General features: G+C 40.0%; 1 protein-coding gene across 3 annotated transcripts in view; it reads right to left on the minus strand.

Moving 5' to 3' along the window:
- SLC6A2 (solute carrier family 6 member 2) overlaps positions 1-27,208 on the minus strand; it is a 118,239-nt gene that overhangs the window by 66,354 nt on the left and 24,677 nt on the right. For all 3 annotated transcript variants that reach the window (XM_038368662.2, XM_043494910.1, XM_043494909.1), the window contains exons 2-5: positions 24,546-24,677; positions 19,154-19,391; positions 4,429-4,567; positions 2,894-3,028 (exon numbers count right to left, since the gene is read on the minus strand). In XM_038368662.2, the coding sequence (XP_038224590.1) occupies positions 2,894-3,028; positions 4,429-4,567; positions 19,154-19,391; positions 24,546-24,677 (644 nt within the window). The remainder of the gene's footprint in view (positions 1-2,893; positions 3,029-4,428; positions 4,568-19,153; positions 19,392-24,545; positions 24,678-27,208) is intronic.

The following is a 27,208-nucleotide window of genomic DNA, read 5'->3' on the forward strand; positions in this document are numbered from 1 at the left end:
CAGGATGCAACACAGAGACAATGGGGCTGGGTTCTTCTACAATTTACGCTGATGTTATTCTACTAATTTCAATAGAGTTACTTCTGACTCACGCCGTGATCCAGTTTAACTGTATCCTATAGTATTTGATTTTTTATGCACTATTACAAAAAATTCTGGGAGGTTGTAGCCAGTCTTTCACTCCAAGCTTCCTTCCTGTTTATATTACTATAACTTTTGTTCCTGCACTACCTCTTCCATGTATGGACTTGCAATATTACTCTACAATACAGAGAGGAAGGGGAAATACTAAGTGAATCCCCAGAAATGATGTAATTTTCAGGAAACTTCTTATGACGTCCAAAGGAGAAAATACCTCCTTCCTGGCCTAGGATTCCTGATGACTCTGGTTTTATTAATCACTCACTGCTGTTCCTTTTGTGGAACAGAAGTACCGCTGCCATTTACACAGATTTTTAAATTAATCACTTGCTTTTTGTGCCATGGAGCCAACAGTATCAAGCTTTGTGCTGCTGGACTTTCAACAAGAATGCATGTAGGCCCTGTTCCCTTCAGATCTCTTCAAAACAACATTTCTATCTGTATTCTTAATGGGTCTGATCTGGCACATTGCTGGTGTTATTGGCAATGGAAGCCTCTCATGAGTTGCTGAACACCTTGCAGTAGTGAGCCCTATAAACTCTTGGCATGAGGGGACCTTATGCCTTTTACATTAGGACTTTTGATCCAGTGGCAGAGCAGATTGTAGAACAACACAATTTATCTGTGACTTTTATTTGCTGCTGTTCTTCACTGGGGAAAAATATTCATAAATCAAAGGCTCTTGCCGAAACACACTGAACTGGTACTCTGGCAGCTGTCAAATCTCCCAAAGGCCCAATAACAAGGATTAAGCACACAAACACGTCAATAGAGCCAGCAGGGGCCCCAGCCGCCTCGACAGGGGGTTGCAGAAAGAATAACACAACAGGCAACTTGGCTTTCCTCTTTCTTGTAAGTGGTCTTCCATCTTTCATCATCCTGCAGGCATTCTCTATCTGTCTGTCTCTCTCTTTTATATAAGTAATCTGGAAAACTTGGTGTCAAACAAATATCTTTGTGGCTAGCCAAATAGCAGCTGTGTAAACTTAAAGCCCAAAGAGCAATACACAAATATATTCTACAAATGCAGAACACAATTTGAGGACCAGATCCTGAGCTGGTGTGAAGTCAGCATAGCTCCATTTACTTCCAGCTGAGGATCTGGCCCTGAATATTTATTGTTTTCCAAACATCCCTTAAAATACTAAGGAAAATGAAATAACTCATGTCCCTTCCCCTGTCTTGAGCTACACAGACACCCCCCCCCATTACTGTATATTACACATTTCTGGTATGATGGGAGTGACATTGCTTTGGTGACAGACATGACTCAAGCTGTAATATTTGGATCTGGATTTGAAGCACCCCAAAGTGAGTGGGTTCAGATTTGAAGATGTGCTGTGCTATACTGCAACCTACTGTCAATGAGGAGACCTGAACATTGGCTGTTGCATTCAGCGGATAAAATTAACATTACCAAAAAAAAAAAAAAAAAAGGAGGGCAGGGGCTGTTTTGATTACAACACATGAAGTAGTCCTGGATTTTGGTACTCAAGCTTTGTATTAACTTTGTCTAGTTTTTCCAACTCTGAAGGGCCTCTCTTCAGGTGTTTTCATGCCAGTTTGTTTCTTCTTCTTGCGTTTTTCCAGTTTTCTATTTTGTATCTATTTGAAAAGCACTTAACATTTTCAAGTTGGTCTGTACCAAGGGGATGCCATTGCTTAAGGACTGGTTCTTTTTTTCTCCACTAAGTAAAAAAATAAAACAAACCAAAACCCCAGCCCTGGGATAAAATCTGTTTGTGGTCACTAAATTATTGCCCTCTGGGGCTTTGGAAAGGCTGGTAATTTCATAATAAATTTGAATGAGTTGACTTGCAGATCTTTTTAATACAATGGGCTGAAGGCAGAAGTTATTCTAATATACAGTAGTTTGAATGTTCTCAGGGCGCTAAGGCCTATAGGACTATATTGGCTACAAATTGAATGTATGTGGGCACATTTGCTTTGGCTGACTTACAATGTCAGGCAAAGCTATCAACATATATATTTCAAGTTTCTAATTTCTTACTACTGAAAGTCTCGGTCATTATAAAGTACAATAAAATGGCTTGCACTGAAATGGCCCTGACAAGTAAGGTATTCATTACCAACCCTCAATTCAGATACTCAACCAAAATTTCAAGTGCCTATTCAAACTGGGAAACATAATCCAAAATGATTTTTTCCCCATGAAAATCTTCATTTTCAATTAAAAGCTATTTTCTGTAGTCATTATTTTTCAATGGAAAAATTTCAATCCGCTCTGCTCATTATTATCTATTAGCAACTGCTCAACATAAAGGGCCAGAAAATAACCAGATCTTACCAACTATTTCCCCAGCATGCAGGAGCTCTCCGCTGGCACAGAACTGATGCAGCCTGCCTTTGCACCACCCCATGGCCACACAGGAAGCACGACATCATAGGTAGGGTGTGTGGTCAAAACATGTACAGTTTCTTAGGGACTGGAAGGAGGAATAAGATGAAGAAGCCCCCAGGCTATTCTACCAGTACCAGTGCCCAGAATTGTGCAGATCCATCCTGATATGGCTCCCTGATGCTTTCCTCACCATCAGAGAGCCAGAAACTCAAGCACAGTAGAGAAACTAGAGTAATGTTCATGTGCCAACAAACATAAATACATCATTTTAGAAACTAACACTAACAATTTCATAACAGTTTCCATTTCTACTAATTCGGACAATAGATAGGAGGTTCTGCGAGGGCTATTATTTCATTATAGGAAGCGAAGATGGAAGAGAGAACTTACTGTAGCTTCTTTTAACCTTCTGAAATCTATGTGAAGGTAAGCATTTATTCCATTGTATGCACCAGGCAATGTGATTCCATGGATTAACAATACAAATAATACAACATAAGGCAAAGTGGCTGTTATCCACACAACCTGCAGGGGACAAACAGACACCAAATGTTAAATAACCTACTGTTAGACAAACTGGAAGTTTTATAAACATGTTGGAAAATACGGCTGTCCCTTTTTTGCATCTGTTCTCTGGAGGATGTCTTGATTGTTTATCGTAAGGGGCATTGTCCTAGCAAAAAAGAACTTTTAGCTACCAGTCACACAGACTAAGAAAATTGCCACAAGTAAAGATAGGTAGTATGTTAAAGTATGAGATGGGTTAGGCAAGTGAGATTAAATGTCAGCAGTGGAATGACTATATTATTAATGGTTGTATTAAACTTTTGAGCAAGTTCAGTATGAATTATTTCCAGAAGTGTAAGTAGACATGAGCAGATATTTGCTGTAAATGCCATAGAAATATACAAAGCAACCACAGACAGCAAGAATTCTTAGATGTCTTCCACGGCTAGGACTTCTGGAAGCAAACAATAGATTGAGATTGATTCATTCATCATACGTTGCCAAGAAATGTTCCATTTATTCTAATCAATTAAGTAAAATATCAACATGAAAATGAGGAAATGCTGGCATTTACTGAAAATATATGGCATAAATGGTGGGTTATAATTGTACTGTTTGTACAATTATACTGTTGTAATTGAAAAGCCAAATAAAGAAAGGCTGTGCATTGAAAGAATAAAGAAAGGCTGGGCATTCGACCACATCACTGAAATTAAATCATGGTATGTGAACATTAACTGATGAAAACTGTTGAAGTGGTAGCTAATTTATCAAAATCAAAAATATTCTGAGGTTTGGAAGCTAGAAACTCCTTTTCAGCAAGTTAATAAAGTTGCATCAAGGTCTAATGTCTTAATTCCAAAATATCCAAATGATGTGTCAGTAAATATCCAGGTGATTTTATTTCAGCTCTTGAGGTACTTCAAAGAATAGTTGCCGAAACCTTTGGAAGTGATAAAGTGTTTAAGTTAGAACGGATGTTTATTTAATAAAAGCAAGGGCCCTTAAACAATACAATGAAAGCGTTAAGCAAGTTTTGCAGAGAACAAGAGACAATCTTTAACCTTTATCCAACTCCAACAGAAGTCAAAGGGAAGACTGACCCATTGACTTTAATGAGTTTTATATCAAGCCTCTAATACTGAACTTAAAGTTAAAAAGCTAACAGAATTTTGCAATGCTGGACACCACTGGAGCAAAGATGATGTAATTGTTGAGTCAGATAAAACAGGAGCTGTATTTGAAATGTTCACTCCACTTTGTAGAACAGATAGACAAAGATCTAAAACTTTAGTCCTAGTGAACCCTTGGGTACAATGATTTACAGGCCCTATTCCCCTGCCCCCCACCACCCCAAAAGTCACTTTCTAAAAAGGACAAAGAAGAATATTGAGATACAAGAGCAATATTAGCTCTACCTTTCCTGAAGTCTTCACTCCTTTCCACAGACTAAAGAAAAGAATTATTACTACCACCAAGAGGCATAGCGAGAGCTGCCATTGGGGTGAGCCAAGGTCATGGATTCCACTGCTTTCATGCAGATGCAGTACACCTCGTCTAGACATAAGAGGGGAAGAGAAACAAAAACAAAACAAAAAAAAACACCATCAGGTCATTGCTTAGTACTTCTCATCCTGAGGGCTGCAAGTAGACATGAAAGCTGAATGACAATATCAGTGGCTTTTCTGCTTGATATAGTTTTTACTAGAGCTGGTCAACATTTTGCATATTTCAATGGACAAAAAAAGTTAATATTTTTTCTATTTTGATTAAACCACAGAAAATAAAATGAATGTGTGGACACCCCCTTATTCTCCGGCAGTACAGCTGGTTGAAATATTTCAGATTTTGAAACTGATGAAAAAAATGTCAATTTTCATACGTATGTGTATATAGTATATTCACCAATATTCTTCCCTCATTTTTGACCAGTTCTAGATTTTACTTAGGCCAATGTCAGCTAGAAATCTGGGTCATCACAGCATCAGGAAATGGGAGATTAAATAATATAACTGTTTTGCTTTGCTAGCTCATCCCATCTAATAAAGATGAGTTGCCATAAGCTTTCGGTTGGTTCTTCAATTTCAGTCTTAATTGGATGAAAAATGCGTTTAAAAGTATCATGCCACAGTAAGTAGCTGCTCTGTTTTTATTACATTGTAGGGCCAATAACAAGTAAGGAATGAAAGCACATTGATCAGTGTGTATGTGATGCCCATTCAAGAATCTTCTCTTTTTTAGAAATTAAAAGGTGAACTTCAGTTTATATTTTAAGAACAATGAGTGCTAAGACCTGCAGAAACATTAACAAAAATATACAGATAAACTCCTTATCATGCTTAACAAAAAAAAATTCTTCAACCAAATTTAGGGACATAAATAAGTTGGTCTTCTTAAGAATAAACCCCACAAAGTCTCATTTAAACCTTTTCTCAAAATGTGAATGGAAACCACCTCAAATCTTTGATATTCAGCAAAGTTAAACCTGATTCTGCATGCCTTGTTCTCACTGAAAATTCATTTCCCCCAAATATTCTTTTGAATTTTTAAATGAGCATGCTTCAGTGATGATTGTTTTCCATGAAAGATCTCACAAATGATCTCACTGTTAGGAACATTTGCCAAAAGATCAATTTCAAATGTGGATTTGTAGTTGCACTGGAAGCTTGATTCCAAGAGATCTGTTCCTTTCATCTGGAAAAAGAATCATAACATGGGGGGAAGTTTTGCTTTGTTTGTTTCTTAAACCTCAGCAATTTAATGTTAAGGCAGCTGGGGACCTGCTGAACTAAGGGAGTCCCCCTAACCATTATCCCTGTACCAGCTGCAGGGATGAGAAAGGTGGCTTCACAGCAGCTGTAGGCCATTTGAGGATTCCCTAACACATGAGATTCTCCAGGGTCAAAGCATCTGGGTGGAGGGCCACTTGGCACTGGCAGAGTAATGCAAAATGATCAGAGTCCATTCCTAGACAAAGACCACCTTCTCCACCAACTGAAGAACAATCCCATATCTCCTCCAACATTGTGAAGATGCGCTTTTAAGCCTGTCATTTAATGTGTTCTGAGGTAACATAAGCCCTACAGACGTATTTAAAATATCATCAGCTTGAGTGGACATAAACTGGAATATTTATCACCTGTCTCTCTTCTCAAATCCTTAGTTGATTCACAACTAGTCCAGAAACCTGTCAAAACACAGTATTAATGGAATCAGCCTATTTATTTGTTTTTGTTTTTTTGCCACCAATCTCTTTAAACAGATCTAAATCTAAAACTACCCAGTGGAGGATGGAGAGTGAAACTTGCTGACAGCGGTACTACTCCTGTTTTATAATAAAGTTCTCTAACTCCATTAGCAAAACAAGGAAATTGTCAGATTAGTGACAGCCACAGAGAAAGACAGCAAAGGAAGGCGAAAGTCAGAAGAAGTAGTAAAATAATCAGTGATCGTAATGAAAATCGGTAAACAAAATATTAAGAAAAAGTGATGAAAGATGAAAAACGAAAGTGCGGAAAAACATTACCATATTATTTTTACCTGTGAGGTGGGGTTGGGGGGAGAGAAGAGCAATTAGAGAATAGATAAGGGACTCGTTACATTAGGCTGAGCAAGACACAAGAAGTGTTGATAAATCGTTTAGTACGACTTTTAGGCTTTGTAATATTGCAGCCTGACCCCAGAACACAGGGCCGGTGGTATTCAGCTAGAATAGCATTGAAACAATGCTGAGGAACCTGCAGATAGATAGGAAAACAAGAATTTCTGTAGTGGTGCATCTAGTCCAGTTTCTTGTCAAGGGTGGGCGTAAATGCAAAAGGCCTAATTCTTGTAATTTACATGAAGGCTACTTTACATCACTCTGGCAATGTAAAGGGGACTTAAAGTGGCCATGAATTACAATTGCACCACCTTTGAGGCCCTTTGCTTTGTCAGGGCTGTAAACTACTATATAACCAGGCCCGAAGAGTCTTCCTGCCTATCTGCGGAGGTGGGAGGGGCACGGCTGTGTGGGGTTTCAGATTGGAGGATGTTACTATCAGGGACTTTGCTGTCTGTCTCAGGGAGATTTTATGTTTGCCCTTTTATTGTTATTTTGGCAGCAGTAAGTGTTTGGCTCTTTGTGTCTGGAAAGCAGTTCTCCCCACGGGCAGACTCCTCCCACCTGCCCTGCTCCCTTCAGCCTGCTCTTCCTGTACAGAATTCACTCTCCTCTTTCCTCCTGGATGGACTATTGTTTCCCCTCCCTCACCTGAATCCTTGAATTTCCACCAAAGTGAGGCAGCTCATCTCAACTGAAACCAGAAGACAACTGGCCATCAGCAGTGAGCTATTTATTACACCCTTGCCTTCTGTTCTGCCTCCATAACACATCAAGGTCCTCTCTGATTGCAGATTCTAGATCCCAAGGAGCCAAATAAGGTCCTGCATTTACAATCACAGCTTTCATTAAACTGAAGAGACAGGGTAGCCTTAGAGATAGAACACAGGACTGGGACTCAAGAGATGTATGTTCTATTCCTAGCTCTGCTATGACCCTGGACAAGTCGCTGCTCCCTGTGTGTCACTTATCTGTAAAGGGATAGTGATATTATCCCTGTTGTGAAGTGCTTTGAGATCGATGGATGAAACGTGCAGTATAATAGTGGGGTATTTTTATTAGGTCATCTCTGACCTGAGTCCATCATATCCCCTTTGTGAGCTATTTTGAAACGTGTTCTTTTTGGAACCATTGAAGTATTAAAGCATAACGAGGAAACCAAACTCAATAGAAAGAACACTATATTGTCCATTCAAATATTTTAAAGCCATAGTCTGAGAAAAAACACAAAAACAATAGCTTTCAGAGTGGTATTGCCCTTTGTACAACCAAATCCTATGGAGAGAGTCCTCAGTAGCTTATTTGCGTGACTAATTCTTACTGAGAGATTCACAGCACTGTACTTTGCAAGTATCAGAGATTATTGCACAAGCAGATCAACTTGAGTATATAAATGGAGGCTATGGGTCCAGTCCATGTCCAATGATAATTCCAAGTTCAATTAAAAGGCTTGTTTTGCCATTGTGATGCAGTTTACAGACCCCACACAGACTAAGGGAGTGAAGGAGCTGTACTGGGCCAAAAGGGCCCGACCCTTCAACAGCTGTGGAACATGTTCCAAATAGATGAGCTGCTCAGAAGGGGCCTCTCAAGCAGTGGGAGAAAGTGGATGGCTGAAGGGAGGAAGCCAGTTTGCAGCCCTGGCAACAGAACAATCTATAGGAGAAGGGTCTGGACTGTGGGTAAGACCCCAATTGGGAGGGTAAAGGCCTGAGCCTTTTCCCCTCCCCCACTCCCTGCTGAGAGAGACTAAATGAACATGGGGAAGAGATCTGGGGAATGCTTATTTGACCAGCTGAGCTGCTGACACTGATTGGGAACTCCCTGCTGGAGCAGGACAGGGCAGCATCCACACACCAATCTGCAGATAGAGTGGGGGAAGTAGGAAACGGCCGAGGGGATGCTGGTAAGGTGCGCCAGGAAGAGGTGACTGAGACATTCCACACCTCTCCCCTTTGGGCCCTGGTCTGTAACAGGATGGAGAGGTAGGGCCCAGGTCCCCCTAACTTCACACCTCCCTCTTCCATCTGACCAGGAGAACCCTGGAGCATTGGGCAATGACAGCTCATACACAGCTTGACCACTAGACCCTCTGACTGCCAAGCAAATTCATCTCGGGACTTTGGGGGTGGAAGGACTGTTGAGCCATGGCCTGCCAGTCTCTGAGTGAAACCAGCTACAGCCATCCTCAATTTTTTAGTTGAAAGAAGTATGCTTTGCATTTGTGTTGCACCAGTGGAAGGAATTTTACATGCACATGCACATACACAGTATACGGAAAGGCAGGTTATCTGTCCTCAGAGGGATTTGTTGATGATTTGATATTTTGGCAAATACATCATACAATCTGACAAAGTCATTCATTTTGACACACTTGTATTAAAAACAGAAGTATGTTTCTTGCCCTTATGTTAGAACTTATAAACTTCTGGATATTAACTGATGTAGTGATGTTTTTGACAAATGCATTTGTTAAAAGCCTCAGTGTCCGGTTTTTGTTTTTTTTTTTAAAATCTTACAGGAGAAAACTTATGACATCTAAATCTTCTAAGGACAAGTAGTTTTAGGATATGTGGATTATGGTATAGGCACCTATAGAGATGTCTCTTGGAGTTGCAAGTGCCCAGTTCCTCCAAAATTCAGACATTAAAGATTTATCAAGTTAGCCTCCCAAAATTTGTGGCATTTAAAATTAGAGGCTGCTTTTGAAAATTTGGGCTTAATTTACTTTCCCAGGATCACAGAGCAATAGAAACACCTATAGAGAGACAGAGATGGGACTAAACCAAGAGTTCTGAGTCTAGTCCCTACTCTGATCTAGACTAATTTCTTTATCACTTTAATTTTTAAGTTTAGACAGCCATCCTTGTTAGAAGATGCTAGAGGGACTTACACTATATACTGTATGTCAGTGGTTCTCAACCTATTTACCATTGTGGGCCACATATGAAGCGCCGTGTGTATTATGTGGGCCGCATCCACGCAATAGATGTACTACTTGTATGGCCCTCAGGATGTCACATGGGCTGCACATGTGTGCTGATTGGGCTGCAGGCGGCCTATGGCTGCAGGTTGAGAACGACTGCTGTGTGTAAACTACAGAAACTAACATTACTGCTCTCTGCTAATTACATTTATAATGCAATTTGAAATGTGTTCATTGTGCTCATTCCTGCAATTGGAAGAATCACCTACGTGTATCCATCAGGCTGTGGTCATAATTTTAAATAATTATTGGTGCTGGTTTCCTTAAATGTGTAATGTACAGCCTATGCTACAAAGTATGTACAAAGAGACAGGCAATTTATCAATTGCCCTGGCTGGTATATTATGAACTGCTGGTTGATCGAAAAGAAATGGTATTAGATTTTGATGAATGTTAATCCTGAGCTGATAAATGGCCGCTTTGGGATTTAACTCTTCACAGAGAGAGAGAATATTAATCCCAACCCACTGAAGTCTTTGCTCTACTTAATGTTGCCATTTAATTATTAATACTGGCCTCCCTTGTTATGTGTACAAGGCTTAGGCACATTAAAGTTTACACTGCACTTTAAAGCAGCTGCTTGTTAAAGCTGATTTTTTGCACCTACTCTTTTGAGGTTTGCAAATAAAAATAGAACACTTTGGTTTAACCCCTTGGCTGCTCTAATGAATAGCAGAAACACAAAGTGAGGCATGTGTGCCTATGTCCAAGTTCTTTAGAAGTAAGAAGCAAAGCAACAAGGGCATTTCAAAAAAATTCATGTCCTCTGAAGTATGTATAATTTGTGGTTGTCAATGGAGTATGCCTTGACTAAGAGTTTTGTAAACTCTTACCAAAGTCCCAATCCTGCAATGAGCTCATTAAATACTTGCACCTATACTTGCATGGAGACGCACTGATTTTAATGGGGCAGCATGCAAGTACAGGGGTTTGCAGGTATGGAGCTCATTACAGGAGCAGGGTTCAAGTGCCCTTGACTGATGCATGATAAGGACATGAACACACAAATCCTCCTTTCATGGCTAAAGTTTGCTATAATACTAAGCTGGGGAAAGTCCACGTAGAGAGGCTCTACCTCAGGTTGTCAAGATTTCAAATCTAGGGAAACTCAACAGGAGCTGACTTCAGCTCTTGTAATCCTTTATAGGGCAAGAGGCACTTGCTCAGATAGCTGGATACTCTCACCAAATCACACAGGGCTTTATTCATGAAAAGTAACACTTTGAATTGCTCCTAGAAGTTAGTGGAAAATGAGTGTATTGCATGCAGGACAGGTGTAATCTATTGATGTTGACTCTGCAATATACCATTGCTTGGAGCCCCTCTGGAAACTTAAACTAGCATAGATGTTACTAAGTCCCCTAGTTTCAGGTTTTGCTATAAAATCTAAATTCAGATCAGGTTTGCTAAGGTTTATGAACCCTTCAAATAGATCTGGAAAAGTATGACAATTTCCTAAGAATATGCAAGTACATTTAAATGAACTTGTTTGCTTTGTACTCACATTTCATTTGTGTTCCCCTTTCTATGAGTAGGCATCAAACAAATTTTACTGATGTGAATTCTTGAGGGAAACAAATATCCCAGCTGTGCATGAGTGTATTTGTGGGAACATGATTTTAAATTTGCACACAAGTATTTGTACCAGAAAGGCTTTCACACTCATCCAATCAGAGAAAAGAATCAATAGCATGTGACTTTGACTTATTTGACTGTCTCAAAATGTCTAACATGTTAAAATAGAAAATATACAATACTCTCAAAGAACTGTTCACCGTCAGTTCATGGGGTTTATAAACAATTTGCTAAAATATTTCTTGAATGCTTCTGAATAGCTAATAAACCAGAGGTAACTTGCTTATGGCTCTTCCAGTAGCAAAAGACAACAAGATTCACTGGATAAATTATTCAATATGGGGCCTGATCCAAAACCCACTGAAGTCAACGGGAGTCTTTTGATTGCCTTCAGGGGATTTGGAACAGGTCTATGGGACAGACACACAAAGCTAGAACCAAGCTTAGTGTTTGCATGAGTCCTTCTGAAGAGAAACTCCCCAGTTTTACCCAGCCCTAACCTTTCTCAGAAACATCTGGAAATCCCTCCTTTTCAATGGCCATTCCAAAGAGGTGATTAAGTTAGGGATCCAGAAAAATTATTATGGACATCTCGATTTCCTAATCAAACCCTCAAATTTGTATTTTGGATCTGGCTGCAGCGTGAGCTCAGGGAAAAACTCTCTGAGAGGCTCAAAGATGAACAATGCTGTACAAACTTATGAACTAGATCTTGTTGCTTGCTAAACTCAAATATAGTTGAAAGTTGCTGACAACTCCTGACCCTTTTCAGCCTAGCACGAGCTAGGATTTTTCTTCTTATGGAACATAATCAACAGAATATCAGACTGTCCCTTTCATTCATTTTTGGCAACGTTTAAAGAGGTGCCAGGACTCAAGCCATTTTTTTATTTCATAACTGACGCGGCAAGCCCAGAGTCGCCGGGGCTCTATTCTCCCTGCGCTTCTGGGCCAGGCAATCAGCCATGGCAAAAATTAAGCCCTGGATTTTGGCCTCTGATGTCATATTATTTGTGACCAGAATTGCTGACACTTGCTCCTGAAACAATTTTAAACGAGATACTTAAGTCTGTTCTGTTATACTGAATGGAAGGCTATTAACAGGATTTTGTTAGTCAACATTCAACAAAGCAAGCCAACACAATTTTAAACAATGTATGCTCAAGAAGTGGAACTCACTGGCAAGAAATTGAGGGCAAGAATTCAGCAGGATTAAAAAAAAAGGGTTAGACATTATAAAAGTGTGTGTGTGTGTGTGTGTGTGTGTGTGTGTGTGAATATATATATATTTATATCCTCTTAAGTAACTGCAGGGGTGTGTGTGTGAATACACACACACACACACACACACACACACACACACACACCCCTGCAGTTACTTAAAAGGATACAAAAATTAAGGGATAAACCCTCATACTTAAAGGGATTACATAAATTACTGATTTATGGGGGTAGGAAAAAATTCTCTCCTAGAGAGAGTTTATTCCGTAGCTGTCTACATTGGGGTTTGCTGCAGCTTCCTCTGAAGCACCTTCCTCTGGCCTCTAGCAAGAGACAGGATACTGGACTATCTGTATTAGATATTTGGCCCACTGGTCTGATTTGTTATGGTATTTCCTATTAGGAATTACAGTCCAACCCTCTAACCATGCAGTTGGCCAAATAAAGTTAGGGCACTTCAATTTTGATTTTGTGATTACATTCTCACATGCAGAGTTAATGTGCTGCAGAAAACTGTTACTTCACACATCATAAATTTACGTTCGTAAGTATAATAGATGTGGACTCTGTTCATTCAAGCTTGTTTGAACTTCCATGTAGCTGCTTGCATAGCCTTTTTACAATTAATTACTCATATATGGCCAGCTTTGCATACATTTAGTTGCAAAACTTCTGTGAATTTCCTCCATTGAATGGGGCATGAAAATTTGCTTGTAAAACATGTGTTATTATTACATAGGAGAAAAGGATTACAGTCCTGAGAAAATAGCTGTAACTCAATGCATTGCTGACAGTTTGGTAACAAAACCTTCCAAGGAGCAAGAAGGGAGAGAACAAAGATACAGTATGTCTATATTCAGGTAAAATGTTTGAATAAGTAAGATAGGTTTGGGAACAATTTTTTTTTCAAGTGAGGCATTTTCTTAAGAGGTAACTTTTATGACTTATTTTAACAAAGTTAAAACAGATGGAAGGCAGTTTGTATTCTCCAGGGTGAATTCCAAACCACAGGATAAGGAAATAATTAAAGTGATACATGTTTCCAAAGTAATGTGGAGCTGATGTTTTATTCCTAGCTGGGATTTCTCTTTACTTATTATTCCCAGCAGAAGAGCATAGGCTGTGAGCCCTACCACTCTACTATTGGCATGTCATAGGAAGAATAAAAGAAGCAGATTACATAACATTTATCTTGCCTGATTTTAAATGTATGTATAAATTTTATGATTTTTTTCAAGCATCTCTAATGAGGTACTACAGAAGACCCATTCCCATAGTCCGTATTCAGGCAAAGTTCCCATTGACGTCAATGGGAATTTTGCCTGTTTGGAGGCTGGAGGATTGGAACCAGAATTTATCTAATGAAACATGGTATTAAACAGACATAAATGGAGAGTTCAACAAAATTATCTACTAACTTGTATTGTTGGGAAATGACAGCTTGTGTTTCTTTGCAAACCAATTAACTTGTGAGCTTTCCCCCACTAAACTAGATTCTCAGGAGATGCAGATCAGCTCCAGTTAAGTCAATGGTGCCTCAGGGCTCTGAAACTTGCCCCATTTAAAATAGGACCGCCCCTCTTCCCCCCCCCCCCCCCGAGCCATTCTACCATCTCAGGGGTGCTGGAGAACAGCTCTCTGACCTCAGCCCCTGGAATGCCCCTATGCTGGGAGGAGCCAAGAGCAGAAGGTATACAGACAGCTCTGCCAGTCGTATGACTGCAGGGATTCCCCTACTCCAGATCTCCAGCTAGTTGTTTAAGCCATTTTTGTTGCTAAGCATACATGCAACACAAGCATGTAGGGGCAAAATTAGAAAGGCCAAGGAAAGATTAAACTAACTAGAGGCAGAAAGGGTAACAAGAAAACATTTTACAAATACATTAGAAGCAAGAGGAAGACCAAGCCCAGGGTCAGCCCATTACTCAATGAAGGGGGAAAAACAGAAAATGTTGAAATGGTGGAAATGCTAAATGCACTTTTTTGTTTGTTTACACCCAAAAAATTTAGTAGCGATCGGTGTCTGACACAGTGAAAACGAGGTAGGATCTGAGGCTAAAATAGGGAAATTAAAAATTAGACAAGTTAGCTATCTTTGTCACCAGGTTAGATATCTTTATTTGTCTGATAAAATGCATCCTAGAATACTCAACAAGTGTATATATACTGACTGGGGAGATATTTGAGCCATTAGTCATTATCTTCAAAAACTCCTGGAAGACAGGAGAGATTCCAGAGGACAGGAAGAGGGCAAATATAGTGCTAATCTATAAAAAGGGGGATAAGGACAATCTGGGGAATTACATACTATCAGCTTAACTTTGGTACCCAGAAAGATAATGGAGCTAATAATCAAGCAATCAATTTGCAAACACCTAGAAAATGATAAGTAGTGGTCAACATGGATTTGTCAAGAACAAATCATGTCAATCCAACCTAATAGCTTTCTTTGTCAAGGTAATAAGCCTTGTGGATGAGGGAAAAGGTTAGATGTGGTATATCTTGACTTTAATAAGGCTTTTGATACTGTCTTGCATGACCTCCTAATCAACAAACTAGGAAAATATAACCTAGCTGGAGCTACCATAAGATGAATGCATATCTGCTTGGAAAACTGTTCCCAGAGAGTAGTTATCAATGGTTCACAGTCAAGCTGGAAGGGTATATCTAGTGGGGTCCTGCAGAGATCGGTCCTGGGTCTGGTTCTGTTCAATGTCATCATCAATGATTTAGATAATGGCATAGAGAGTATAGTTATAAAGCTGAGAAGGGTTGCAAGTGCTTTGGAAGGTAGGATTAAAATTCAGAACGATCTGGAGAAATGGCCTGAAGTAAATAGAATGAAATTCAGTAAGGACAAATGCTAAGTATTCTACTTAGGAAGAAACAATCTACTGTACACATACAAAATGGGAAATGACTGCCTAGGAAGACATACTGCGGAAAGGGATTTGGGGTCATAGTGAATCAGGAGCTAAATATGAGTCAACAGTGTAACACTGCTGCAAAAAACAAAAAGCGATCATCATTCTGGGATGTATTAGCAGGAGTGTTGTAAGCAAGACATAAGTAGTAATTCTTCCACTCTACTCTGTGCTGATAAGGCCTCAACTGGAATATTGTGTCCATGTCTGGGTGCAACATTTCAGGAAAGATGTGGAAAAATTGGAGAAAGTCCAGAGAAGAACAAACTTTATTAAATGTCTGGAAAATAGGACCCATGAGGAAAGATTGAAAGAATTGAGTTTGTTGAGTCTGGAGAAAAGAAGACTGAGGCAGCACATGATAGTTTTCAAGTACCTAAAAGGTTTTTACAAGGAGGAGGGTGAAAAATTGTTGTTCTTAACCTCCGAGGCTAGGACAAGAAGCAATAGGCTTAAATTGCAGCAAGGGAGGTTTAGGTTGGACATTAGCAAAAAAAAAAAATCCCAACTGTCAGGCTAGATAAGCACTGGAACAAATTGCTTAGCGAGTTTGTGGAATCTCCATCACTGGAGGTTTTCAAGAGCAGGTTAGACAAAACACCTGTCAGGCATGGTTTAGTTACTACGTAGTCCTGCCATAAGTGTAGGGGACTGGACTGGACGACCTACTGAGGTCCCTTCCAGTCCTTCACTTCTATGATTCTAAGGAGCAGTGGCACAAAGGAGGGTAGAGCTTATACCCAGATTTGTCCCTATGTATGTGCCACCACAGCAGCCTCTTAGCGCCCACTTTAAAAATATGGAGGCTGGATAAGAGCTGTAGCTTTGTTCGCTTATGCTCTGATCACAGAATGGATTTTTTCCTTCTTTTCTATTTTCCCCAGTGAGAGCTCAGTGTTTCTCCAGGTGACAAACCAAAACACAAAAGAGATTGAAACCTCCCACAGCAAAACTATTGCCCTAAATAAAACTGTTCTTACCATTATCCATGTCATACAATGGCCAACACAACAAACCTTAAACCACTAAAAGTGGTTAGAAACCTTTGCAATTCCACAGATTAAACAGACATGCTCTACCCTGACTCCACCCATCAGAAACCAGTTAGCCAACCCAAGAAAATAATATTTCTAATGGAAAGCAATAGAGTAACTGTGTGAAAAGAACTATGCATTGCAACAATCCATCTCATTAGGAAGTGCAGTTGTCCTGCAGCAAAGATTTGTTTAGGAAAAAGTAATGAAGACAATCCTCCAGGAATAAGTGGGTGAAATTCCTATACAAATCTCATTCAGTAGTGATTCAAGCAGTGGGGCAAGATGGTTAGAAAATAAATATAAATTCACTAATCAGCCATGCAATACAAGTGACATACTCAGGGGCAGAAGAGGTTTATATCAGGAAAAGAAAACAGGTCTTATTTTAACCAGAACCCCCTTCTTAATGTGATTTCCTGCTACACCCTTACTTTCAGGTCCCACAGTGTCAGTTACACACATTTTTTGGAAACCCACCAAAAGCCATAGCAGTGTCAGTTAACATTACTTTATCACTTACACCCATTTGCTGACCATGTCACATGCAACATGGAACTGACACACTATGGATTTGGTTCTCCATTCTGTAAACACTTCATGGGTGTGTTAGAACCACTTAAAGAGACACCTTTATTAAAAGGTTGAACCCAATTTTGGAGCTTGGATCTGAACACCTCTAAACTTTGAGTAACCAGATCCCAAACTGAGCTTTATAAGCTAACCAAAACCCTGGATCTGAGCACATCATACACTTTGTGATTCTTCCCCCACCCCCACATTTTACAGATGGGCAATCAGAGGTCATAGATAGGTTAAGTTATTCGCCTTGTTACTCTTCCCATTTCTGCCATATAATCCATTTCTTAGTAAATACAGGTGTTGGGATTTCAAAAATTCCCAAGTTTTAGGACTATGAATCCCAGGGCAAGCCAAATGCCATTTATGTTCCTAATTCACTTAGGCTTTTTAAAAATCCCACCAGAGATGTATGTAACTTGGCAGAGCTGACTTTTAGTCTTGTGTTTTAGCAGAGTCACAAGTTGAGTTGTGTTTCATAGAGCAGTAAAAGTTCACTCAGGCTGAAAGGTGTCAGATATCACAGCACCTAGAAGAAGGGTGAGTGTCTTATTCAGAGAGAACCACAACAATTCCTAACTCTAAGTAAGATGTGATGGCAAAATGGATATAACCCAAAGGTTACTAGACAATTAGTGAGCAATATAGAACTAGACAGAACAAGTAAGATGACTACAATGATTGTTGTAACAACTCTGAGGGCCAGATTTTTAAAGCTAATTAAATGCCCAGCTCCCATGGAAATCAGTTAGGCACCTACATACCTTTTAAAAATCTGACTCCAAGAATACACACAAGTTTTAAGAGGAAACTTTTCTAAAATGACATTAACATTAAAATTTGAAGTTGTGTAATTACCACTTGGAAGTGTTCCCAGATTGTTCAGATCTCCTCTTCTTTCAACCCAATAGCATAGTCTCCAGTGTAGAATACTTACTGCATCTTTTTGCTGTAATTAACCACAGTACTAAGAGAAATGGTTTTTTTTTTTGGTCGGGAAGAGGCCAATTTCCTGGCTGACATTCCTCAAGTTCCTATACCATCATAGCCACTCAGACTCTTGCAAAGCACAGAGTTTAGCAAACCTGTATAGTCTCCCAATGGTTGTACTGTATGCCACACCCAACTTTTCAAATTTACTAACATTAAAGAGGAAAAACGAGTCATTAATGTGTCAGTGCAGTAACCATGGACCCACAAGATCCCAACCGTAGCTCAGCCATGTATGCCACACTGAACAGGTTAGGCTGCTTGTGGGGGGAATTATGACTGTTCCCAGTGTTGAGAACATGGCCAGTGCTCACTAGATAAATATACATTGCCATGGTTACAATTACAAAACAGAAATACTAATTAATAATCTGAATCAATTTAGTAGTTGATGAGATTAGTCTGGTGTCCAGCCTGTGCTCCCCTTTCACTAACCCAATCACATCTTTCCCTGGAAGAGGAGAAGGGTCCAGAACCCAATCCTTCATAGTGAGACTTACACTCTATTATCTCAGACATTCTTGTTTTGTATCTTCATCATTCAATTGTATTCCAATTTGTAATGGGTCCTGTTACCACTATGCACCCAAAGAGGACTTTTAGTTTGAAGTGTCTCAAAGCCTCTGTGACTGATTCTGCTCCTGTTACCATCAACAGCAGAACTCAGTCTCACTTAAATGGGAATAGGATCAAGCCCTGTGTTTTGCAACTGCTACCATCTCCTCCCTGCACTGTGCTTCATCCCATTTCACCGAGCTGCTGAAGCAGAAAAAGAAAAAAAAGAGATCTGTTCAGAGATATTTGGCAAGCAGAGAAGCTAAATTTGTTGGGTAAATGATTAGTTTCCAACTATTCAGACAGCTTTATTCTGCATGTATTATTCCTTTGCCTAACACAAATGTCACCTTGGTGTAGAATGAAAAAAAGCTGCATGTGGGTGGGTGGGGGCGGGGCGGGGATTTTGTGCTTTGTCTCCGTCTCCACAGCACTTAGTGGCATCACTTAGCTGAACTGGGGAAACTGAGGCACAGAAGGAACCTGTGACTTGCTTAAAGTCACACAGCAGGTCAGTGGTACAACTAGGTGTATAACTCAGGTCTCCTGACTCCTAATCTAGGGTCCTGTCCCCTAGGCCATGCTCCCTCACCAGAGAGAGACTTTTAGAGACATATGAACACACACCTCAACTAAACTGGAAATTTGAAGCAACGGCAAAGGTAACCCAACACTTACTCATAAAATTCAGCAGCAGGAGTGAGTTTGTACTTGGAGTACTTGGTGCCATTGCCAAGCACCGAGGCGTTGAAGAGTTTGGGATCTGTACAGTTTAGGCTATTCCAGCTGTTGCCGCAGTTTGTCCAGGGAAGCTCAAATGTGAATGATGAAAACAGATAATACAGAGACCAAGCTATGATAACGTTGTAGTAGAAACCCACGTAAAGAGCTATGAGTATCACGGCATAGCCTACACCTAAAGACAAAGGAAAACTAGATTATACATTGCATTTCACATACAACAATATACTGCAACCATATTGTCTGAAAGCAGAACCATGTTTTTTTTTTTAATTAGATAAGGGCAGTTCCTAAACACAAGCTTGTTTTTGCCTAGTATTTTGTAAGGACTTAGCAAAGGGCTATAAATATAGCGGCTGGTCACAAAAACTAGCCATTTAACATAATAATTCCATGAAATTGACCTGGTGTTTAATAAAGCTTGATGTGTTTGCTGGAAACTAGAAATTTTGCTATTAAAGGACATGACTCTGCTCTGATCCAGCTCTGCTAGAGCCAGTGTTCTGTATTCATAGGGGAAAACTCACCCAGTGCAGAGGGCTGTAAGCCCTGTGTTAATAGGGCTATTCACTTTACCTGAGTAAAGTTCAGGTTCAGAGTAATCCACCTCCCTCCCCGTAAAGTTAAGGCCAGAGCATGGGGCTGCAGTGAAGTACCCCTACAGCTGCTGTTCCCATCTGTGGGCTTCAACAGTGGTTGCTGCCCATCCCAACCTGCAAACAGTCTTGTGACTACAGACTGATTTCCTCTCCTGGCATATCCCCATTGCCATTCTCTGCGTTGGTTTACATGAATCTAACATGAAAACTCATTCCGGATTATGCAAGGCGTGTGGAGACTGTGGAACCCCCAATGAGGGATTTAAGTGGGTCCCGGGCATTTGGCTGACCCTTCAAAACATGGTGAATTTCAACCTTTTGGGCCAAATTTTACCCTGACTTTCACCCCATACTGTATTATCTCAATGGATCTGCAGAGTGTAACTAAGGGCAGACCTTAACCCTAAATCCTTAAATAGTATGCAGGGCCTTGTACGGACCCTCCAGCCTGGGGTGAACTCAACCCTGCACATTCCCTATTGGCCCTTCTAGATCTGAATTTCTTTGGAATATCGTGAGGTGTGTCTGGAGTTTCAGTGTAGGATTTCTTCAGTGAACATTTGTTCTCACCATGAAAACAGACCCTTGTAAGGAATTAATCACTGTCACATATTCTGAGGGGGTACTCTGGTACTAACAGGTCAGAGTGGAGGTTCATTCTCAGAATTGTGACAAGAAGCTTGCGTTGCTTCAGCCAGTGCCATCAGTTTCTTTCTTCTATGAGCAGCAGTGTTTGCCGAATGCTACATTTAAGCCATTTGGATTATCTCTAAGAGGTGAAGACTATCCAGTCTTATACAGGCAGCATCACTGTGGTCTCTCAATACCTAAGTGTAAGCCTTTGTTTATAGTTTTAGTCAGTCCAGAAACAGGATACTAATGGCATGAGAGTCTTGCTAATAATCACATGCCACCAGGTTTTTATGCACCTTGACAAATCAAGGAAGACACAGATTGCTGTAGATCGAGTACCAGGGACTTGGGGAGATGGTCTGTGAAACTGCTACAATAATAGAAAGAGGTTTTCAGTTCATGTAAGGAGTAGCTGCCAAATCCTTAGGAGCCAACAGTTTAAAGAGTAAATTGTGACAAGCATGGTCTGTGTTTGTCAGGAGAAAGTTAACTAATGGTTTACATAGGAATCGGTTTGTTTCTCTCTGACTTCTAGCAAAAAGTGGTGAGAACAAACTTGATACTGTCTTAAAAATCATGGGATTTGGATGGCTTCTGCATGTTGGCAGTGAAACTGTATTGGTAAATGATAGTAAAGAAAGCAGTGGAAACCTCCGTAGATGATGTATATTAGAATGAACATACCCACCTCAAAGACTGTATACTGCATTGAAATGAGGGGGGGGATTTTGTTTTAAAAATCATCCCACACATATATGCTGTTTCCACAATTCTGGAGAGAAAATGGTTGCAATTTAATGTGAAAATTCAAAGGAACTAGACCAAACCTATCCCCGGGGTCACTCCATTGACAATAGGATAAATCCAGGCATGAATTTGCTCCATTGTTTCTGGATCTAGCCTTTTATTTATTTTAACTTTGTCCCGCCCAGACTGCTAATATAAACCCTATAAAGTCTTGTGATGCTAATGGGCTGTGCTGTAAAGGTTACAAGATACATTTTTGATCCCTTTCCTTATGGGAGTGCTTCATTAAGATTAGAGTCTTAGGTTTCATAGCAAATTATTCATAGCTAAAATTAGCACTATAGTGCTTTTTCATTTAGAGAAACTATTATAAATTTGAAATGCACATTTCATTTCATTGACGGATTTGAGTTAACCCAGAGATATATCCAAAGAACTCTGGTATATTTAACAAAGTACTGAAATATATTTATGCAACTTATTAGAAGCTGGGATTGAAACTTTACTAACAGTATCCCTTTGCTGGGATTTAAAATATAACAATATTTCTTATTCTTTTAGAATCCAATATTCTACGTGCCTTGTATTATACTATTCAGTAATACAAACATTTAGCAATGGACTCTAATGCACACTTAGGCAGACTTGACAATCTCATCTTAAAAAACAGCTGGATTGTTAACAAGCCTCTACATGAAATCCTAAACATGAAATAAACCTTGAGTTTCCTTTCTCATCTTCTTGTCATGCCTGAAGTCAATGGAAAGACTTTCATTGACTTGAATGGTTTATGGATCAGACTTTGTGAGACCCTCCAAGCCAAATGTTACAGTCCTGACAAGTAAAATTCCCATTGCCATTAAAAAAAATTAGCTAACATCAGTCAGAATAAAAGAATAGGAGTACTTGTAGCACCTTAGAGACTAACAAACTTATTAGAGCATAAGCTTTCGTGGACTACCAGCACACTTCATCGGATGCACAGAATGGAACATATAGTAAGAAGAAATATATATACATACAGATAAGTTGGAAGTTGCCATACAAAAACTGTGAGAGGCTAATTAGTTAAGATGAGCTATTATCAGCAGGAGAAAAAAAACTTTTTTAGTGATAATCAAGATGGCGCATTTAGACAGTTGACAAGAAGGTGGGAGGATACTTAACTTAAGGAAATAGATTCAATATGACCCAGCCTCTCCCAGTCCCTATTCAAACCCAAGTTAATGGTATCTAGTTTGCATATTAATTCAAGCTCAGCAGTTTCTCGTTGGAGTCCGTTTTTGAAGCTTTTCTGTTGCAAAATTGCCACCCTTAAATCTTTTACTGAGTGGCCAGAGAGGTTGATGTGTTCTCCTACTGGTTTTTGAATGTTATGATTCCTGATGTCAGATTTGTGTCCATTTATTCTTTTCCGTAGAGACTGTCCAGTTTGGCCAATGTACATGGTAATAGCTCATCTTAACTAATTAGCTTCTCACAGTTTGTATGGTAACTTCCAACTTATATAAGGTCAGAAGGGACCATTCTGATCATCTAGTCCGACTTCCTGCACAATGCAGGCAACAGAATCTCACCCACCCACTCCTACAAAAAACCTCACCTATGTCTGAGCTATTGAAGTCCTCAAATCGTGGTTTAAAGACTTCAAGGAGCAGAGAATCCTCCCTCAAGTGACCTGTGCCCCATGCTACAGAGGAAGGCGAAAAACCTCCAGGGCCTCTCCAATCTGCCCTGGAGGAAAATTCCTTCCCGACCCCAAAATTCCTTCCCGACCACATATATGTACAAATTTTACTATATGTTCCATTCTATGCATCCAATGAAGTGGGCTGTAGCCCATGCAAGCTTATGCTCAAATAAATTTGTTAGTCTCTAAGGTGCCACAAGTCCTCTTGTTCTTTTTGCGGATACAGACTAACATGGCAGCTACTCTGAAACCTATTTGTCAGAATATTTTTTGACTAGGGATGTCATGATTCTGGGGGTGGGAGGAGTATCACTCATGGGTTTAGTAACAGGATAACAACAGAAATGGGCAAAACTAAGCAGTTATATTTCAAAACTAAGCAGTTATATTTTCATGCCTACTTTTAATTAGGTGTCCATCTATGCTTGTCTATTCATCTCGAACTTCACTATGAGTTTTGGGTGTGATTGAAAGCATGATCTCAAAGCAGAATGCAGTAAAACTGCACTTTTCTCTTGGTTTTGAGTTCTAACCCCCACAAAAAGGAAAACACTACAATAAAAGCCTAAAATTATCTCAAGATAACCCATGATCAAGCTCCAGTTCAGCCAAGAGGAGATTGCCACTGTGAAGCTCATTACCGTTCACCAATCATTTTACATTGTCTGGACTTTATGCTTCTAAGAAAACCAAGAAGCCTGGTGAGCACACATGTTGTGGGTTTGGGTTAGTTTTCAGTCAGTCATTTCACACAATTCTGAATTGTAGAATCTTTCACCTAGGACATACATGGATCCAATCAGGTATAGGATGGTAGCAATCCAAAATCATTGCCAGTTGGCACTTTCTTGATGGGTCCTTATAAAGTATTAATATTTTACACTGAAAGCATATAATATCTTACATCCTGAAGGATACCACAAGCACTGAACTCTATATCTCAACACCCACACAAATATCCACACACACACACACACACCCCCCACTGGAATGCAGCCACCTGTTCAATGGAGAAAATGTAAGCACCTAGTACTCAGCATGCAATTCAACAGTAGGGGGAGTAGAGACCTTTAGGCCCAGACCCTCAAAGCTATTTAGGCACCTAACTCCAATGGGAGTTAGGGACCTAGATACCTTTGAGGATCTGGCCATTGTCAGTGCCCTTGGAGTTTTAATCCCCCAGCAAAACCAGTAACATTTTGGCTTTCAAGGCCTCAAAAAGAAAACCCTAGAGAATAAACTGAATGGAAAACCTAATTTATCTATGTTAGAATTGTGACAGGCTCACTGGACCCTTCTGGGACTTGAATCTGTGATTCCAAAGAGTTTAACACGAGAGGTTTACATCACAAGAAACAACAGCCACAACAAATGGCTTTAATTGGCACCCTTGATGGAGTTTCGACAAAGAGACCAAAAACTGCAATGAACAAGGAGTCTGAACTAGATTCTCCTCCCCCACCCCTTGGAAGATTCCCCTGCTTTTTCCCATGTTGGGCTTGTTCTGTGATCACAAGAGGACCTTAGATTACAGGCTTATCAAATAGGCCATCAACTTTCACACTATCTAAGAAAGAAGAAAATAGACCCTTTCTATTTTTATCAGACTTGTTTAAAACCCTCATATTCTCCTCAAACCAAGTGGAGGAGTGGCACTTACCTTTGAAAACTGGACAGATTTTCCACACCGTAGCAGCCCCTTCCCGGTTGTACTGTCCCAGTGCTAACTCCATGTAAAACAAGGGCATTCCAGCAATGATTAGGAAGAGGATGTAGGGGATAAGAAAGGCACCTGGAAAAACAGAATTACAAGCAGCCATTGAAATCTAGGCTTTTGTGATGATGTATTATTACTATATTACTTTTATTATGGGTATTTCTATAGAGCCTAGGAGCTTTAGTCATGGCCCAGGATCCCTTGTGCTAGGGACTGTACAAACACAGAACAGAAAAACAATCCCTGCCCCAAAGAGTTTATAATCTATAAAAGCTTCTATATCAGCAAGACAAACACAGGGTGGGAGAAGGGGCAGGCCACACAAGCAGAGTGAAAAATGTGATGGCAGCAAATGTCATGTTCAGGAGTGTCTATACAGCGCAAAAAACCCAAACCACCCACCCAACAGCGTCTTTCAGAGCTCAGGCCAACTGACTTGGGCTTGTGAGGCTCATGCTGCAGAGCTGAAAATAGCAGTGTAGCCATTCAGGCTCAGACGGGAGCTTGGACTCGGGAGACTTGGCAAGGGGGAAAAGACACAGAGCCTGGGCCCCAGCCTGAGTTGGAATGTCTACGCTGCTCTGTAATTTTAGCTCTGTAGCATGGGCCCAAGTCAGCAGACTTTCAGACTCGCTGCTGTGGGTTTTTTTGCTGTGTAGCTATACCCTTAGTTCCACAATTAGTTTGTTTGTTTGTCTTTGGGGTGCATTTAGTTAGGAGGGGATCCGCTAAATGGAATGAAAAGGGAAATGAAGGGAATGGCTGGAGGGGGAGGAGAAGAGAAGATGATCAGGTGAAGAGTGAAGTTGAACTGAGGTGATTTATTATGAGGAGGGAGGGTTGGCATAAGCAGCCCGTCAGCACAGACCATTTTACAGTTTTGATTGAATGTCCTGTGGTCCCTGCATTTTGCTTTCCTCTCTACCATTAAAGTGTTTCTAGTTCTTTTACCTTTGTAGTGACAGAGCAAACTGTCTCGGGAATCAGGAAGGACGAGATCATGCTTTCTAACAAGTTTGCTTGCTCACTTCATTTGTTTGTTTGGGTCCCAAAGACCAGTCCCAAGAAAAGCATTTAGCATGGAATATATATTCCTCTAGTATTACAAAACTCCAGTAGTCTGGTTTCAGAGGTTAAAAAGCCAGTGAGCAGGCTCTGTGAAATTTATCCTTAATGAGGGGACAAACTCAGGCATGGTGCAAAGCCAACTTTCACCACTAAAAGAAAAGGGAAGCCTTTCTGTCAGGCTCTCTTTACCTAAGCATACTGGCAAAGGGCAGAGTTTGGTTCCCTTTATAATGTAGGTTTTTGCACCTCTTAGGTGGTATATTATAGGTCAGCAATAGGGTACTAGGTACTGTATAAAGGATCCTATAAGAATAGCCTTGGAGGTCATACAGCTAGGGGACTAAAGAAGCTGTCTTGCTTGAAAAAAGTAACAGTATAAGGAGAGTGTGAATTATTGTGGCTACTGGCATAATAAACATCCTCCTTTAAGAAATGGCTCCTCCGCTGTGGTGGTCAGGTCTCCTAACTGCTTGTCGATGCTTTGTCACCATGCACGATGTCTGTAGGCCACAACTGTCTCGCTTTAATTTGTAAGCGGACTATCACTCCATTACATCGCAACATGACAAACTGCAGGGCACACCTCATGTTGCATCTTCACGGGGTGCCTAACCTGACTTGATTTTACACAGTGGTCCACAACTTCTCAGCACACACCAATCCTTAAGAAATGGCAAATCCTGCTGTGTCAGTGCTACTCACATAAAAATGGTCTTAAGCCACTTGAATGTTAAAAGATGGGGGGTTTTGCCAAGAAAAAAGTAAATAATTTAATATAGAATTGATCTGAACATTTCTTAGCCAGATCACACCATGATATCTAAACCACAGAAACTAAAGACTCCCAGAGGAATGGATATCCTCACATGAAGCTATAAAGCACTTATAGCATGTGTCATGTTTAATAATACATTCTGTCATTGTGTTCCACAGACCATGGATTTGCCAGGTTATCAAAATGTGGTTTTCATTTTTATTGCATAACTAGGTCCAGAAAACTTTAATTCTTTTATAATTTGTGAAAATAAAATATAGCTGAATTGTTGTATTAGCTAGGTTGCAGACGAGTAAATACATACCCAGAATGACTTCTCTCTCTAAGAAAACAAATGTATTCTCCAATCAGTATGAGGCTAATTTATATACCTAAGTGTAATTAGGGTTACAATTGTAATTAGGGAGATACCTGTTTAAATGACCCATATAATCAAAGAATAAATAACTGTCCAAATTACATTTGTGGTGGTTTTAGGCAATACAGAAAAAAAGAAAGTTGGGAATAAAAGGAAGGTGTAAACCTGGTTCTGTGCATCATGCTCTGCAGGACTGGTTTGTGCATTTGAAAACTCTGTTCCCTTGCAAGGCAAAATGTTAAGTCTCCACTTTGTTTCTAAAAATAAAAACCTAGACTCAAGTGTGTTTAATCTATCCCTATAATATAGCTTAAAGCGTTGGAGTAACTGTCCAAAACATGAAAATAAGTAGAACTGATTGAATACTTAAAAAAACAAAAACAAACCTTCTGCAAATACTCCATT

This window comes from Dermochelys coriacea, chromosome 12 (genome assembly GCF_009764565.3).
Source record: "Dermochelys coriacea isolate rDerCor1 chromosome 12, rDerCor1.pri.v4, whole genome shotgun sequence".
Lineage (NCBI taxonomy): Eukaryota > Metazoa > Chordata > Testudines > Dermochelyidae > Dermochelys > Dermochelys coriacea.